The sequence below is a fragment of the Dama dama genome, chromosome 20 (genome assembly GCF_033118175.1).
Source record: "Dama dama isolate Ldn47 chromosome 20, ASM3311817v1, whole genome shotgun sequence".
Classification (NCBI taxonomy): Eukaryota; Metazoa; Chordata; class Mammalia; order Artiodactyla; family Cervidae; genus Dama; species Dama dama.
The window spans coordinates 21,139,478-21,155,197 of NC_083700.1; the positions used below are offsets into that span (position 1 = coordinate 21,139,478).

The following is a 15,720-nucleotide window of genomic DNA, read 5'->3' on the forward strand; positions in this document are numbered from 1 at the left end:
ACTTGCCAGTAAGAAACAGTAATGGAAAATGTTAGTATGAATGCTGGGGTAGAAATGTGCCTATCCTGTTTAATGTAAACCAAATAAACGTCCACAAATTGACACAGATCAGGTTTTTCTGGAAGAGGAAAGCTAAGGATAAGCTAATTGCCGAAAACAACCAATTTTTAAATGTTTATGTATTCTTAGCTTTATTGGATCCCAACTCACCGCACCTAATTGTCCCAGTATACACTGCTACAGAACACACCTGCTACGCTGAGATTGCCCAACAAAAACCTTTGTAGATCGGTAGCTGGTGATAGCTCACTAAACGCTTTGATTGGCCGGTTTAATGGGGGTGGGGATCGCAGCCCTTTTTCCTCTCGCTATCGAGGTTCTTTCATTGGATTGACCAGCTGTCAGGTTAAACCCAAACCTGCCTCCTTTTGGTGGTGTTTGTCTGGAGCGCAACACAATAGCTGGGGGGAGAGCCTCCCCTTGTAAGCTCTAATTGGCTGAACTCAACCTTGGAGGTTTCTGATTGGTCCAATGAAGAAACGCCAAGGTAGGTTGCCTAGTGATCCTGAGGAAGCTGATGTGTTATTCCTTCTCTGCATCGAAGGATCAGGAAGTTTGTTCTCTCTGCGTGGCTGAGAAGTTTTTCACCTAGCAGGACGGGGGTAGGGGGTGGGGGTGGGGGTGGGGACAAATGTCCCCATAAAATAGAGCGCAAGCTGCAACCTGCGTTTGGCTGTAACCCAGGAGTAACGTCAGGTAAGCAACGGGGGAAATACATCTAACGTCCAAAAAAATCCTTCCAAATATTTTACTTTATGGAGAGAAGGAGGTTTATATTTAATTTTGGGGCCATCGGTTTTTTTGTTTGTTTGTTTTTTAATAGGCTTTTTAACTGGTCCAGGGATGATTAATTCTTCGAAGAAAATCCCCACTTTTTTTTTTTTTTTTTGCCCTGAATATACTAAGTTTCTTGGATTGGATTAGAAAATAAGCCCTATTCACAGTGCCAGATAGGGTTAGCGCCCATAAGCGTTTATTTCATGGTTCTCTTCTTTTTTCACTCTTACTCCTGCTTCCCACCAAGAATTATTTGAAATACATCCTTGAACAAAGAATCTCTTGTAAGTCACTTTGTTTATATTTATGTTTTAAATGTTCTCATGCATTTCTGAGTATTCGTTTTAATCAGTATATATTTGTTGAGCAGTTACAACGTTAAAGACATTTGTGCTAGTTGCTATGGAGAATATAAAAACCCAAGAAGACAATATCCCTGCCCTCAAGAAGTTTACAGTTGAGAGAAAGCCATATCAAAAGAAAGACTATAATAAATACTTTAAAGGAAGTAAGTATAAAGTTGTTTGAAAGTACAGCTGAGGGAGAGACCTAGCCATGGGACACAGGGTAATGGAAAAGCAGATTCCCTGAAGGCTTTACAGTGGGTCCTCAGTAAGACTTCAAAGAATGAGTAGAACTTAGAGAGGAAGGGAATGGGGAGAGAACTCCATCCTGTACAAAGGAAGGCATGACATGTTTGTGAAATGGCTTAACAGTACATAATTTGGAGTAATGGGAAATATTGCTAGAAGATAGAATGAAATCCAGTCACAGAGGCTCTTGAATGTGCTCTTTTGACCTTGAAAAAGCTATTATTTTCAATAATTGCTGATTTAAAATACTTATGGTACTTCATGTTAAGAACTGGCATTTAGGTTTATGTAAAGTATGCTAACTTTAAACTTTATCACACATGATAGTGCAATTTTTCTTGACTGTAGATTTTTAAAACAGCTGTTGTTCAGTCCCTCAGTCGTGTCCAATTCTTTGAGATCCCATGAACCGCACCGCACCACACCACACTTCCCTGCCCTTCACCATCTCCTGGAGTTTGCTCAAACTCATATCTGTTGAGTCAGTGATGCCATCCAGCCATCTCATCTTCTGTGGCCCCTTCTCTTGCCCTCAGTCTTTCCCACCATCAGAGTCTTTTCCAGTGAGTCAGCTCTTCGCATCAGGTGGCCAAATGAACTCCATGAACAGTATGAAAAGGCTAAAAAAAACCCCAAAAACCTGATATAAAAAGCATGATATAAAAAGGCTGATTTTTTTTGTAATTGAGAATTTGCTAATCTTTTAACATTCTCTTACCAGTACTTTTTGTTGTCACCTGTTTATGTATTTGCAAGATGATTAGCCTAGGAATAGAGATGAAAGTTTTTAGCCATATGGAAATGCTATACATGATATTCTGAGTGTTGTTCTCTAGACTGAGGATCTCCAAAGTGGTTGCATGAAATGAGTCATTTGGGTTTGGGAAGGAAGTATTAGAACATGTATTTCTATTTAGTTTTTCTTAATTTTTTTAAAGCTAATTTTTGTGTTTTATAGTGCATCATTGAATATTTTTAGAAATTATATATAAATTACTGTATGCTCTTTGGAGTCGGATGCTCACATTTTTTTGCTGTTCCATATTATTTAACTTGTGGAGAATCCATTTTGTGAAAGAAATCACAATGATGGACATTCCCTCCTAGGTTATAGGTTATGCACAGGAAATCAGCAGGCTTAAAAAACAGTATCATTTCTCCTGGACTTTAGAATTACTGATTTGATTTCTTGTCAGTGCCTCCAGTGCAGTTCAACTTGTTATACTTTGGAAAAGATACTGTGTTATCTACCTAATTTTTTCTTGTCGTTACTCCTTCCTTCTTTTCTCATTTACATTTGTAAATATTTCTTATCTGTATACATTTTTAGTATGTATGCGTTAATATCTAGATGTTTATTTACATAAGCATACATATAGATATTTTTTCATCACCCCTTCCAGAAACAGGTGAGAATGACCACCTTAACTCACCGGGCCCGTCGTACTGAAGTAGGGAAGAATTCCGAAAAGAAGGTAGAAAGTGAGGAAGACATGAATCAAGACCGAAATCAAGACAATGAGGACACTGGAGATTCTAAGGATATCCGCCTCACCCTTATGGAAGAAGTATTGCTCCTGGGACTAAAAGATAAAGAGGTAATGCAGTTCGGTTTGCTTGGCTGTCTCAAAGACTTAAATATTGGAATGTTTTTAAGACGTATCTGATAAAATATTTTCATTAATGCTAAACTGGCCTTAGAATTGTGCTTCAGCCATCTGGGGCATGGGGAAGTCTGGAAGGATGGCTGATACTTGGAGGGTAAAATCCAGAAGTATAATCACTTGAAGTGTAATTACAGAATTACTCCAAAATTTTAGAAGATACAACACAGTGTAAAGTGTTCGTAGTTTTCCAAATGAGATTGATGGTGAAATGACCTCTTACTAAACTAAGAAAGAATACCCACACACATTGAAGTCTTCTTGAGATTTAGGGAGAAAAGTTTTAAATGAAAAGACAAGGAACATGTGTGGCTAACTGCTTACAAAAATAAATAGTGGGTAGGTTTCTTATAATACAGTAAGAATAACTTCTATTCTGTGGATCTTTAGAAGTTAATGATCAACAATTGATGAGGATTATTTTAGAAGATATTTTAAAATTAATTTCATCTTTCTCTTTTTTTCTAATTTTTCCCTTATTAATAGAACATTTATTTTATAATGAGATTAGTTTTAAGATAGCAAGTCTTGTGATGTAATCAAATATTTTTTTGGCTTTTCTACTAGTAGTATACATTATCCTTCATTTGTAATTTAACTATTTATTGTGTTTTCCCTTCACTTTCTTCCCTTATGAAGAGATTATAAAGATATATAAGTAATATTTTAAACAGTCTACTTCCTTTTCAAGAAGACTTTGGTAAATACAAAAAGGCATATTTATTATTGCCCTCAGTTTTGAAAACATCAAATTTAAATGTTACTTTATATTTAAAAAATACTAAATGTGGCTTTAATAATTGTCCTTAGATAGAAATGAATTGGCTACATACATCTAGTAATATCTCTTCTTTACTACACTGACTCCTCAACTTGAGAATACACTTGTTTTACTTTGTATTATGCTATTTTATTTTTTTTCTCTATCACTTTTCCCTCTTCTGTTTTTTTGTCATGTCAAATTACCAACTTGAACAAGATTACAAGACATTATAGACATTATAACCTGTGTATTGTTAAAACTAATACTAGAGACATGCCCATGTGTGCTTGGTCAAGACACAAATATACCAGAAAATCTTGCCTGGAAGTATATTTTCCTATTTGCTGAGAAAGTTTGTGAGGCTCTAGTTTTATAAAAGTTAAATAAAGGAAAAAGCAAAACTGACTCTCTAAGACAAAGCCAGAGTAGGTCTGAAGATTAGGTGGTATAAAGATTTTGAGATGTTTACATAGTGCCTCAGAAACATTCACTGACTATAAAAGAAGAACATATTAGATCTGAAAAGCTGTTTTGTTTGGTTTAGTTTTGAATAGGAATGGTTAATTTCCTGCTGAACCTAGATACTAGAATTTTTGCTTCGGTTCTGTAGCGAAACTTACTTTGGACTTGTCTTTTGGACACAGAAACTTGTGTTTCTGAGTTTATAATAGTTAATATAAACTTAAGGAAATAGGATAAAAAAATAAAGAAGCTTGTTTAGAGATATGATCATAGTAGGTGTTCGATATACTGGTAAAACACTGTACAAAGATGGGTAGATAATATCCACCTTTTGAATTGTTCTAATTTTATTTTGGGAGATAGTTGATATGTTTTTAGCTTTCGGTTGGTTCAGAAAGAATGAAAAATGATAAATCCTCAGGCATACAAAAATAGGAGAAGTCAAACTTTCTGATTTATTAAAGTTGTAATAGTTGTTCCAAAATGCCAGTTGCATAACTAGCTCTAAAAATATTACATTGATTTCCAACTCAACTTGTTTTCTTATCTCTCAAACCACTTGTTGATTTATTTAATCAACATTTAATGTGCTTAGCATTATACAGGGCTTCCCAGGTGGCACTAGTGGTAAAGAATCTGCCTGCCACTGCAGGAGATGCGGTTTGATCTCTGGGTTGGGAAGATCCTTGGGAGCAGGAAATGGCGACCCACTCCAGTATTTTGCCTGGAAAATCCCATGGACAGAGGAACCTGGCAGGCTACAGTCCATGGGGTCACAGAGAGTCAGACACGACTGAGCAATTAAGCATAGCATAGCATTATATAGATAGTAAGGTAAATACAAAATAATATAATATATATATTATAATATAATATATTATCCCTGTCCTCAAGAAACTTGCATTCTAGCTGGGGAAACAAAATCTTTATCTTTTTAAAAATTAAGTTACCCAAAGCTCCAACAACAGCAAAATGGATAAAAATGAATCATTCATTTACTTAATATAAATAAATAATATAATATATATTAATAAATACATATATATTGTATATATAATGTAAATAAATAAATAAAATATATATATTTTATATAAAGAATGAAAATGAACATTCTTACAAAACATGTATGATTTTCATATAATGTTCAGTAAAGGAAGCCAGACACAAAATAATACATATTGTATGATTATGTATATGTAAATTTCAAAAAACTAAGCTACGGTGTTTGGGGTTGCATAAATTTAGGTGGTAAAATTATACAGAAAAGGGGATTACCATGTTTGTTAGGGTAGTGGTTACCTTTTTGTGAGAAGCAGAGGAGGAGGAAGTGTTAGTGATTAGAAAAGAGCATAAAGGGGCTTTTCTAACAGTTTTCTGTTTCTCTACTTGGAGAAAATTTCATATTCACCTAGGGATAAATCATTGAGCATTTCACTTTTGTGTACTGTGTTCTTTGTGCGTTATATTTCACAATCCAAAAGATTTTTAAAGTAAACAACAATTTAAAAACGCCAAGTTTTTCCATGTTAGAACAGTAAGTGCAGAGGAAGTTGGAGGGAGGAAGGATCATCATAGGTTGGAATAATTTGGGGAAGAACAAAAGGCAGTGAAACTAGCTGGACCTTTAAGAATGGGTGTTATGCTTGTATGCTTAGTTGTCTGACTCTTTAAGACCCACTGGACTGTAACCTGCCAGGTTCCTCTGTCCATGGGATTCTTTAGGCAAGAATAGTGCCATTTCCTTCTCTAGGGGATCTTCCCAACCCAAGGATCAAACCCAGACTCCTAAGTCTCCTGCATTGCAGGCAGATTCTTTATCTACTGAAGCTATCGGGAAGCCCATAGATTTACATAAATGGAGAGAATGGAACTCATCGACTTGTGGATGAGTTAGCAATGGTATCTTGAGCTTGATGAATTTGGGAGATAATTGAGTACCAGTATGACTAAAATATGGACTTCCCTGGTGACTCAGTGGTAAAGAATTTGCCTGCACTGCAGGAGACATGGATTCAATCCCTGGGTTGGGAAGATCCCCTGGAGAAGGAAATGGCATCCCACTCCAGTATTCTTGCCAGGAAAGTTCTATGGGCAGAGGAGCCTGGCGGGCCACAGTACATGGGGTCGCGAAACAGTCAGATACAACTTAGCTGCTAGAACAACAACCCGAAACAGCATGACTGAAGCAGGTGGTATTCTTAGAAAACAGTGATCTCATTGTTTTCTCAAAATTGACAAATTAGACTCAGATCAGAGTAGAAATGATTTTGAGTGCCAGGCAAGACTTGTAGACTCTTTCCTTTAAGTAAAAGGGAATCAGCCTAATGAAAACAGCAACATCCATTTCATTTTTGTGTCTACTTGGAGAATATTTTTGCTCTATTTTCTTTGGTATGTGTTTTGGTATATGTGTAATTTCATGTTTTTACATCATTTGTGACATGTCAAAAAAAAAGTTCTGAAATGTTAACCTTTGCATCCCAAAGTTAACTTTTGCTGAAGACTTCCATTAAATTTTCTGTGTAGAACCTAATGCTATAATTTTTTAAAATTATATTTATAAAAAGCTGTAAGAAAATAACATAATGAGACTAATATTTCAAGAATTATAGGCCTAGAAAGAAATTATAGTAGGTCTTATAGTCAAATTGCTTGTGAAATATTACTGTCATACTTTCTCAAGATTCTTCTGAGGAGTAACTGCCATAGACTGGTTTAAAATATTAAGCTCCATTGTCTTGTGAAATAATCAGGAAATTTAAATACGTGTTGAAGAGTCTAACCTTTCAAATACATTAAAATTAGATATTTCCTCAGTTCAATAACACTAAGGTTAACTGAGAATTAAAATTGAGTGCCAGCATGACCACAATAAAATAGGTTTATTTCCTGTTGAAATCAAGATCTTGTTTGTCATTATCACCTTTGTTAAAAGTTTTTTTATAGATACTAATATTGACTCATGGACAGCTAATGCTTTAATTAAATTGTTAGTATATTTAAAATTTCTCCTTTATGAAAATCTTTATAACTAAGTCACCTATAAGAAGCATGAACCTACTAATGCTTTTGACTTTTGGTCATAATCTTAAATTTGGATAGTGTTTTTTAACCCTCTTCCCTTCCTTGCAAAACTCTATCTTAATAATGCCTTTTATTGAGTACTTATATGCACTCTAAAATCAACTGCGATGGTGATAGCAGCCATGAAATTCAAGACAGTTGCTTCTTGGAAGGAAAGCTATGACAAATCTAGACAGTGTATTAAAAAGCAAAGATATCACCTTGCCAACAAAGATCCACATAGTCAAGGCTATACAGTCCTTCCAGTAGTCAGGTATAGGTGTGAGAGTTGAACCATAAAGAAGGCAGAGCACCGAAGAATTGATGTTTTCACACTGTGGTGCCAGAGAAGACTCTTGAGAGTTCCTTGGACTGCAAGGGAGTCAAACCAGTTGGTCCTAAAGGAAATCAACCCTGAATACTCATTGGAAGAACTGATGCTGAAGCTGAAGCTCCAATAATTTGACCACCTGATGCGAAGACTGGACCCTGGAAAAGATCCTGATGCTGGGAAGTACTGAAGGCAGAGGGAGAAGAGGGCAACAGAGGATGAGATGGTTGGATGGCATCACTGATTCAGTGGACATGAACTTGGGCAAACTCCGGGAGATTGTGAGGGACAGGGAGGCCTAGCATGCTGCAGCCCATGGTGTCGCAGAGTCAGACGTGACTCAGCGACTGAACAACAACAACTATGCAATATGACATAAAAGCTTTTCACTGTATTTCTCATGTCACTGGAGTAAAATTTGACAAGAAGTGTTGTTGTTCACTGGTATTATGAAAATGTATTTTCTTTTTTAAATTTTTATTTCTTTTTGGTTGTGCTATGTCTTTGTTGCTGAGCATGGGCTTTCTCTGGTTACAGAGACCTGAAGGTGGGAGGAAGGGGTTACTCTCTAGTTGCAGTGTGCAGTCTTATTGTGGTGGCTTCTCTTCTTGCTAAACAAGGCCTCCAGGCATGCAGGCTTCAGTAGTTGTGATGCACAGGCTTAGTTGCCCTGGGCATGTGGAATCTTCCTGGCCCGGGGGATCAAACCGGTATCCCTTGCCTTGCGCTGAACCACCAAGGAAGTCCCCTGGAAATATATTTTCATTCATTCGTTTAGTCACCAAAAATCTATTGAGTATCTCGTATAGGTCGAGTGCTGAATATTAGAAGAGAACAAAAACAATAGTCCCAGCTTTTGAGATTATTTATAGTCTATGGCCTGAGAGTGGCTGGAGAAGTTAGGAGAGGGATCAGAAAAGTCAGCAGACTGTTGCAGTACAGTGAGAAATATGCATACCATGTTCTGAGCACTGAGGGAACAGGGAAGGAAGATCCCTAACTTGGATGGGTGTGGAAAATAATAGCTGGGAGAGGGAAAGAGAACAGATACTGGGGAAGACTTCTGGGAGGTGATAAGTCTTAATCTGAATTCTGAAGATGAGCAAGAGTGAGTCAGTGAAGAGAGACAGTTTCTAGGGAAAAAGAACATCAGTTGGATGTTTGTAATAATTTCACTGGAATAACCACAGATATTTAAATGCATCCCATTTCCTTTAAATGAATTCAAATGTTTTAAAGAAGTGCCAGAGCTGGACATCCAGTTGTGTGTTTTATTGTTTAACTTTTAAAAATTATAAAATACAACATATCCAAAAAACTGTTTAAAACACATATGTAAAATTTAACAAGTAGTTTTAAACACTCATGTGGCTGTCTTAGTTGCAGCACGTACAGTCTTTAATTGCGGCATGTGAACTCTTGGTTGAGACATGGGATCTAGTTCCCTGACCAGGGATTGAACCTGCATTCCCTGTATCGGGAGCATGGTGTCTTAGCCACTGAACCACCAGGGAAGTCCCCAAAAGCAAACAGTCATGTAACTACCAGCAATAGAACATTGTCAGCATCCTAGAGGCATCATCTTGTGCCCTTCCCTTACCATATGCTGCCTTACCTCCCTATAGTTTTAACGTGTATAAATCCCTAAACAATATATTTCAGTCTTGCTTGTTTTTTAAACTTTATGTTTTTGGGTTAATACTGTCATGTATTCTTTTGTTCATTGTGTTTGAAATCCATCCATATTGTTGAATATAATTTAATTCAGTTCATTACAGTGTAGTATTTCATATGAATATATGGCCATTCTACTGGTAAATGAATACTCAGGAGTCCATTATGAATAGTGCTGCTAACAATATTCTTGTACTTTTACCAATAATGTTCTTTCAAGCAATGTCACCATTCATACCTATAGAAAAATGATAAACTGAATAAAACTTTCATTTTAAATTATAAATCTAAAATATGTTAATACTTATCTTTTCAAACTTACTAATGATCCTTCATCAATTGTAATTTACTCATTATAATTTATTAGCAATGGGAGATTGGTGCAGATTTTTTTTAAGCTGGTTAAAAAAATCTCAGTGAACAATCTGTAAGTTGAAAGCAAAATCAGTTGCAGTAAGTTAGTACACAACTTGTGGATGAATGGATTTAGGTGGAGAAAATTGCTCTTCTTTGAAAGTTGCTTAGTCCAAAAACATTTTATTACAATCAAAAGATTAAAAGTGTAATTTATAATTTAGGTCACAACCTGGTCTTTTAGTTTCCTGATTGCACAAAATGAACAATAAATCTCTTGTCACTAGTATTGCCGTTGTGAATAGGGCAAGTGTATCAGAAAGACTGGTTTGTCAGCTTTTATGGTTTTGACATAGGCTGTTACCAAAAAAAAAAAGAAACTTTTTCTTGCCCTTTTTTAAAAAAAATAGTCACATGATCCCAAAGGATTATTTACTGTTGGTTCAAAAGGTAATAAACTGGGTGACCAAAGTCCTATTTTAACAGTAGGAAAATATAATTTAAGCTGTTTCATTGAGAGCCTGCCTCTGTATATGCTCCCCAATACCCAAAAGCACGCTGTTTTTACATTTCTGGTATTGATGTTAAGACAAAAACCATCCACTTAAATTTGGGCTTTTGGCTCTGACCACTGCTTCTATAAACTTGATGTGAGTTTTTCATCTCTCTTGCCTCCCTCCTTATATTTTATCAGTATAGCAATAGAGTTTTCAAAACAGTTTGCACTTTCTCTTGCTTGATCCTGCACAGCAAATATTATCCTCTCTTTATGGGAGTCAAAGTTAAACTGAAACAATAAATGGTGAAATTTATGTTCAAATTGAGCATATATATACTGACATGTTTCAATTCTCACTTCCTTTTCTGTATATTCTGTAACTGTTTTCTTTGTTGTTACCATGGGGATTACATTTAACATCCTAATGTTATAACATTTTAAGTTGAATTTATACCAACTTAAATAGCACACAAAAACTGCTTCTGTACAGCTCCACCCCACCCCTTTTAGTTATTGATGTTACAAAATTACATCTTTATCTATTTTATGCCCTCAGTTCAGTTCAGTTCAGTCGCTCAGTTGTGTCCGACTCTTTGTGATCCCATGAATCGCAGCACACCAGGCCTCCCTGTCCATCACCAACTCCCAGAGTTTACCCAAACTCATGTCCATCGAGTCAGTGATGCCATCCAGCCATCTCATCCTCTATCGTCCCCTTCTCCTCCTGCCCCCAATCCTTCCCAGCTTTAGGGTCTGTTCCAATGAGTCAACTCTTCGCATGAGGTGGCCCAAGTATTGGAGTTTCAGCTTCAACATCAGCCCTTCCAATGAACACCCAGGGCTGATCTCCTTTAGGATGGACTGGTTGGATCTCCTTGCAGTCCAAGGGACTCTCAAGAGTCTTCTCCAACACCACAGTTCAAAAACATCATTTCTTCGGTGCTCAGCTTTCTTTATGGTCCCACTCTCACATCCATACATGACCACTGGAAAAACCATAGCCTTGACTAGACGGACCTTTGTTGGCAAAGTAATGTCTCTGCTTTTAAATATGCTATCTAGGTTGGTCATAACTTTCCTTCCAAGGAGTAAGTGTCTTTTAATTTCATGACTGCAATCACCATCTGCAGTGATTTTGGAACCCAAAAAAATAAAGTCTGACACTGTTTCCACTGTTTCCCCATCTATTTCCCATGAAGTGATGGGACCAGATGCCATGATCTTAGTTTTCTGAATGTTGAGCTTTAAGCCAACTTTTTCACTCTCCTCCTTCAGTTTTCTTCATCACTCACTTTTCATAAATGTCATTTACTAAAAGACCCAAATAAGGTTAAAAAAGAGCTTGTGGGAAACGTAAGACTATGTGTAGACTTTGTTTGGCTCCTAATTCAAACAAACCAATTATCCTAAAAAATGTGTTAAACAATTAATGAAATTTGGAGGCTTACAGAATAGTTGATAGTATTAAGGAATTGTTAATTTTTCAGGTGTGATAGTATTGCAATTTTTTGTTTGTTTGTTTTTGGCCACGCAGCTCATGGGATCGTAAAGGTTCCCCAACCAGGGCAAATCCAGGCCCTTGGAAGTGAACGCCAAGTCCTAATCACTGGACCAACAGGGAATTTCCCAAAAGTGTTTTTTAAAAAGGGTGTTGGGATCATGTTTTCTTAAATCATGGTTCCCTTTTAGGCTATATTCTATTGATTCCTTGTTATGAAAAGTTATGAAATTCTCTCACAGTTTCTTCTGCCTCTGTGCCTCAGCATTTTATGAAAATTTATAGTGTGTGATTCTTGCCTGGAGAATCCCCATGGACAGAGGAGCCTGGCAGGCAACAGTCCATAGGGTCACAAAGAGTTGGACACAACTGAGCGACTTCACTTTCTTTTGTGCATTCTGTTCCATAATTTACACAAACGTTCTATGGAGGAAAGCCCCAAAGCTGTGGTGAGAGAAGAAGCAGATGCGTAAATTGGTGGATGTTAGAAAAGATATGGGTAGTATATGTGTGAAGAAAATCTAGTTATATACACATACACATATATATGCAAATAATAGGATGACAGAATTTATGAGCAGTTTTTATTTTATTTTATATGATTTTTTTTTCTTTCTGTATTTTCTAAAATATATGTATACTGCTGAGTAACAGATTGTGGGAAAAGAAAGGCATATAAGTTAGTTACTGTTTCTGATGCTACAATCATTTTTAAATTGTTTAGAATAAAAATTAAGGACTTTTTTCCTGGTCAGAATGAGGTGTAAAGCTAAGGTAGGAATATTCAAAGATAACCAGTTTTCTTTTTTTTTTAATTTTATATCTTTTTTTAATTTAACAAACCCTTGTGTCGAGGGCTGACTTTCAATTGATCGCAGCGAGGGAGCTGCTCTGCTACGTACGAAACCCTGACCCAGAAGCAGATCGTCTGTGAATGGTTTAGCACCAGGCTCCCCACGAACATGCATTGCGGGACGGGTGAGGGGGCGACCAGTTTTCTTTTATTTTGGATTTCTTTTGCACTGACAAGGCACTTTGCTTAGTCGCTCAGTCATGTCTGACTCTTTGTGGCCTCATGGACTGAAGCCCACCAGGCTCCTCTGTTCATGGGATTTCCCAAGCAAGAATATTGAAGTGTGCTGCCTTTTCTTACTCTAGGGAATCTTCCCAACTCAGGGATCAAACCCATGCCTCTTGCTTCTCCTGCATTGGCAGTTGGATTCTTCACCACTAGTGCAACCACTGTGTTATTTGTTTTTATTTTCTGAACTTTTGATAGTGGCTTTTATTTTTTTTAAAAAAAGGAGTTTCCTGGGTGGCCTAGTGGTTAGGATTCCTGGCTTTCACATACATACACACAAAACCTCAATTGGCAGCCCTGAGAAAACTAATAAACTGATTATTATGAACAGCTTTACATCTTCCCACCCAGTGTTCTGAATAATTCTAAAAGGATATAGTCTTCATGTAGTTTATTGAGAAATTATATCCATTTGTCTAGGTTTATAATCCATTCTTCCCAATCATGCTGAAATCTGTTAAAAAATTAGAATAACATCCAGGTCACAGTTCCTTATTCCCCATTGTGATTAAGCAAAGTGAGCTTTTAGTAATGCTTAATCTCTTGTCTAAAATGTCTCTTTTAGCTCTGTGGACATAGAAATATTAATTGGAGTTAGAATAAATCACATTAATTTATAAAAGAGGAAAATAGATCAAATTTTGGAGCCATTCATTTAATAGAGTACTTTTTTTTTTTTAAGTCTTTACTGAATTTGTTACAATATTGCTTCTACTTTCTGTTTTTGGATTTTGGCCAAGAAGCATGTGGGATCTTAGCTCCCTGACTGGGGATTGAACATACACCCCCTGTATTGGAAGGCAAAATCTTAACCACTGGACCACCAGGAAAGTCCCTAATAGAGTACTTTAAAGGAAAATAGTAGATTAACTCTTCTTTAAAGTAATTTTTAGAGGGAAAAAATGAAATAAAATTCATTTTGCTCATAAAACTTTTTTTCTTGTATAATTTTTGATAATCCTGGAAATCATCTTGCAGACATTGGGCTTTAGCATTGGCCATATAGAAAAGGCTTCAGGAAGACACACCAAAATTCCTTCTGAAATGGAAAGTGAAGCAATTTTAATGTTGAATCTTCAGATTAGGGGGGGAGAGAAAGATTTTTTTCTGAGATTTTTTCCTAATAAAATATTTTTTTAACTTGGAAAAATTAGAAAACCACTTTTTAAAGTAGACGGTATTTCACATAACTGATAATCTTGAATATGCAATTATATATTTGCCTGTTTTTCATTCAACTTTAATGTAAGGGTTTTCTAACATTTTTAGAAGCTCCTTTTAATGATGCTTTACGCTTCTTTGGTTTCTTTCCTCTTTTTACCCCAAGCAGGCAACTTTATAATCTTTAACCTTCAGAGTTGTTTTAAGGTGTGTCTTTAAAGAGGTTTGAGTAACAAACACTTGACTAAGTGGAAATTCAGTGCAAAGGTGTTGACTATCAGAATTTATTGAAATCTTTTTTTTTTTTTTAAGTCTTTATTGAATCTGTTACAAGATTGCTTCTGTTTTATGTTTTAGTTTTTTGGCCCCAAGGCATGTGGGATCTTAACTCCCTGCCAGGGATCGAACCCTCACCCCCTGCATTGGAAGGCAAAGTCTTAACCACTGGACCACCAGGGAAGTCCCTATAGAAATCTAATTGCCCAAACTTTTACAAGACTAAAACAGTATTATTAAAAGTTTCAATATGTATAATCTTTGACTCAAAAATTTCTTCTAAGAAATTTATAAGAATAAATTTATATTTATTCTAAGAATATATACATTTCTGTTAAGAATTTATTCTTCTAAGAATTTATTTAAGTGTAAGAAGTACACATACAAATGAATATTTCTTTACAACATTTTTTTATAATGGCAAAAAACTGTAGGCAATCCAAACATATATCAATAAGGACTTGAATAGATAAACTGTAGTGTATTTAAAATGCAGTACTATGCCCATAACAATGATTGAGGTAGCTGTGTGTTTAGTAATGTGGAAAGATAGCCAAAATAATGCCTAAGTGGAAAGTTGCCACTCAGTATAATCTTATTTCTATATGTAATATTAGCAAACATATACTACAATAGACTATGCATATGAAATCTAGAAAATATCCACTAAACTGTTACGTGGAAGTGATAAGATTATGAGGCTTCTACTTTCTAAATTATACATTTCTAAAATCTCTCCTCTTTTTTTGACAATTATATATTACATTTATAATCAAGACAAAGTCTGCTATTCAAAGATCTCATTCTGCCAGTCCTCCAGTATTTTCTGTTGACCATGAAGCAGTGTGCAATTTTGGTTTCTCAGTAGATTCTAAAATTTTTCTCTTTCTCTTTTCCCTCACGTACACAGCCTTTGGTAATTAAATGTAATGATTAAATGGTGAACTTCAGTATGCACATGCTAGATCATCCTGCATACTAAAGCACTGACCCTTTAACACAGAATCTTCAAGATATATGGCTTGAGAATTTACCAAGACAGCTAGATAAATTTAGAGGAAAATGGACTTCAGAGTTATAACTGTATTTAAAAGTCTTCATGTATATTCTTATAGTTTTTACTATTATGACATGATTCAATAAAAAGAAAGTTAAAAAACTGATTTGAAGAGTTTTATATAGTGTGAGATACTATGTTGGGAAAGGGTAATATTGAAAAACACACAGTTTGTACATCCTGGCCATTATTTCTTTATTTGCGGTACTTCTCATTTATAGTTCTGTTGACAATCTGACATCATTGTTACTGAAACAGAAGTTATATGGTCAGGTAGAAATGAAAAAACAAGGAAAACTTTCCTCTAATTGCTATGTTACTGATTGAAATGTTTGTACACCTGTTGAGATTCATAGTCAACAGGATTAAAAGTTATACCTAAGTAAATTATATATTCTAAAGTAAAG

At 35.7% G+C, this 15,720-nt stretch overlaps 1 protein-coding gene across 1 annotated transcript in view; it reads left to right on the forward strand.

The window, feature by feature from the left end:
* Positions 1 to 601: 601 nt before the first annotated feature.
* Positions 602 to 15,720, forward strand: part of GOLPH3L (golgi phosphoprotein 3 like) — a 41,893-nt gene continuing 26,774 nt past the window's right edge. The window contains exons 1-2 of the mRNA XM_061120894.1: positions 602 to 756; positions 2,834 to 3,028. Of these exons, the coding sequence (XP_060976877.1) occupies positions 2,846 to 3,028 (183 nt within the window). The 5' untranslated portion in view covers positions 602 to 756; positions 2,834 to 2,845. The remainder of the gene's footprint in view (positions 757 to 2,833; positions 3,029 to 15,720) is intronic.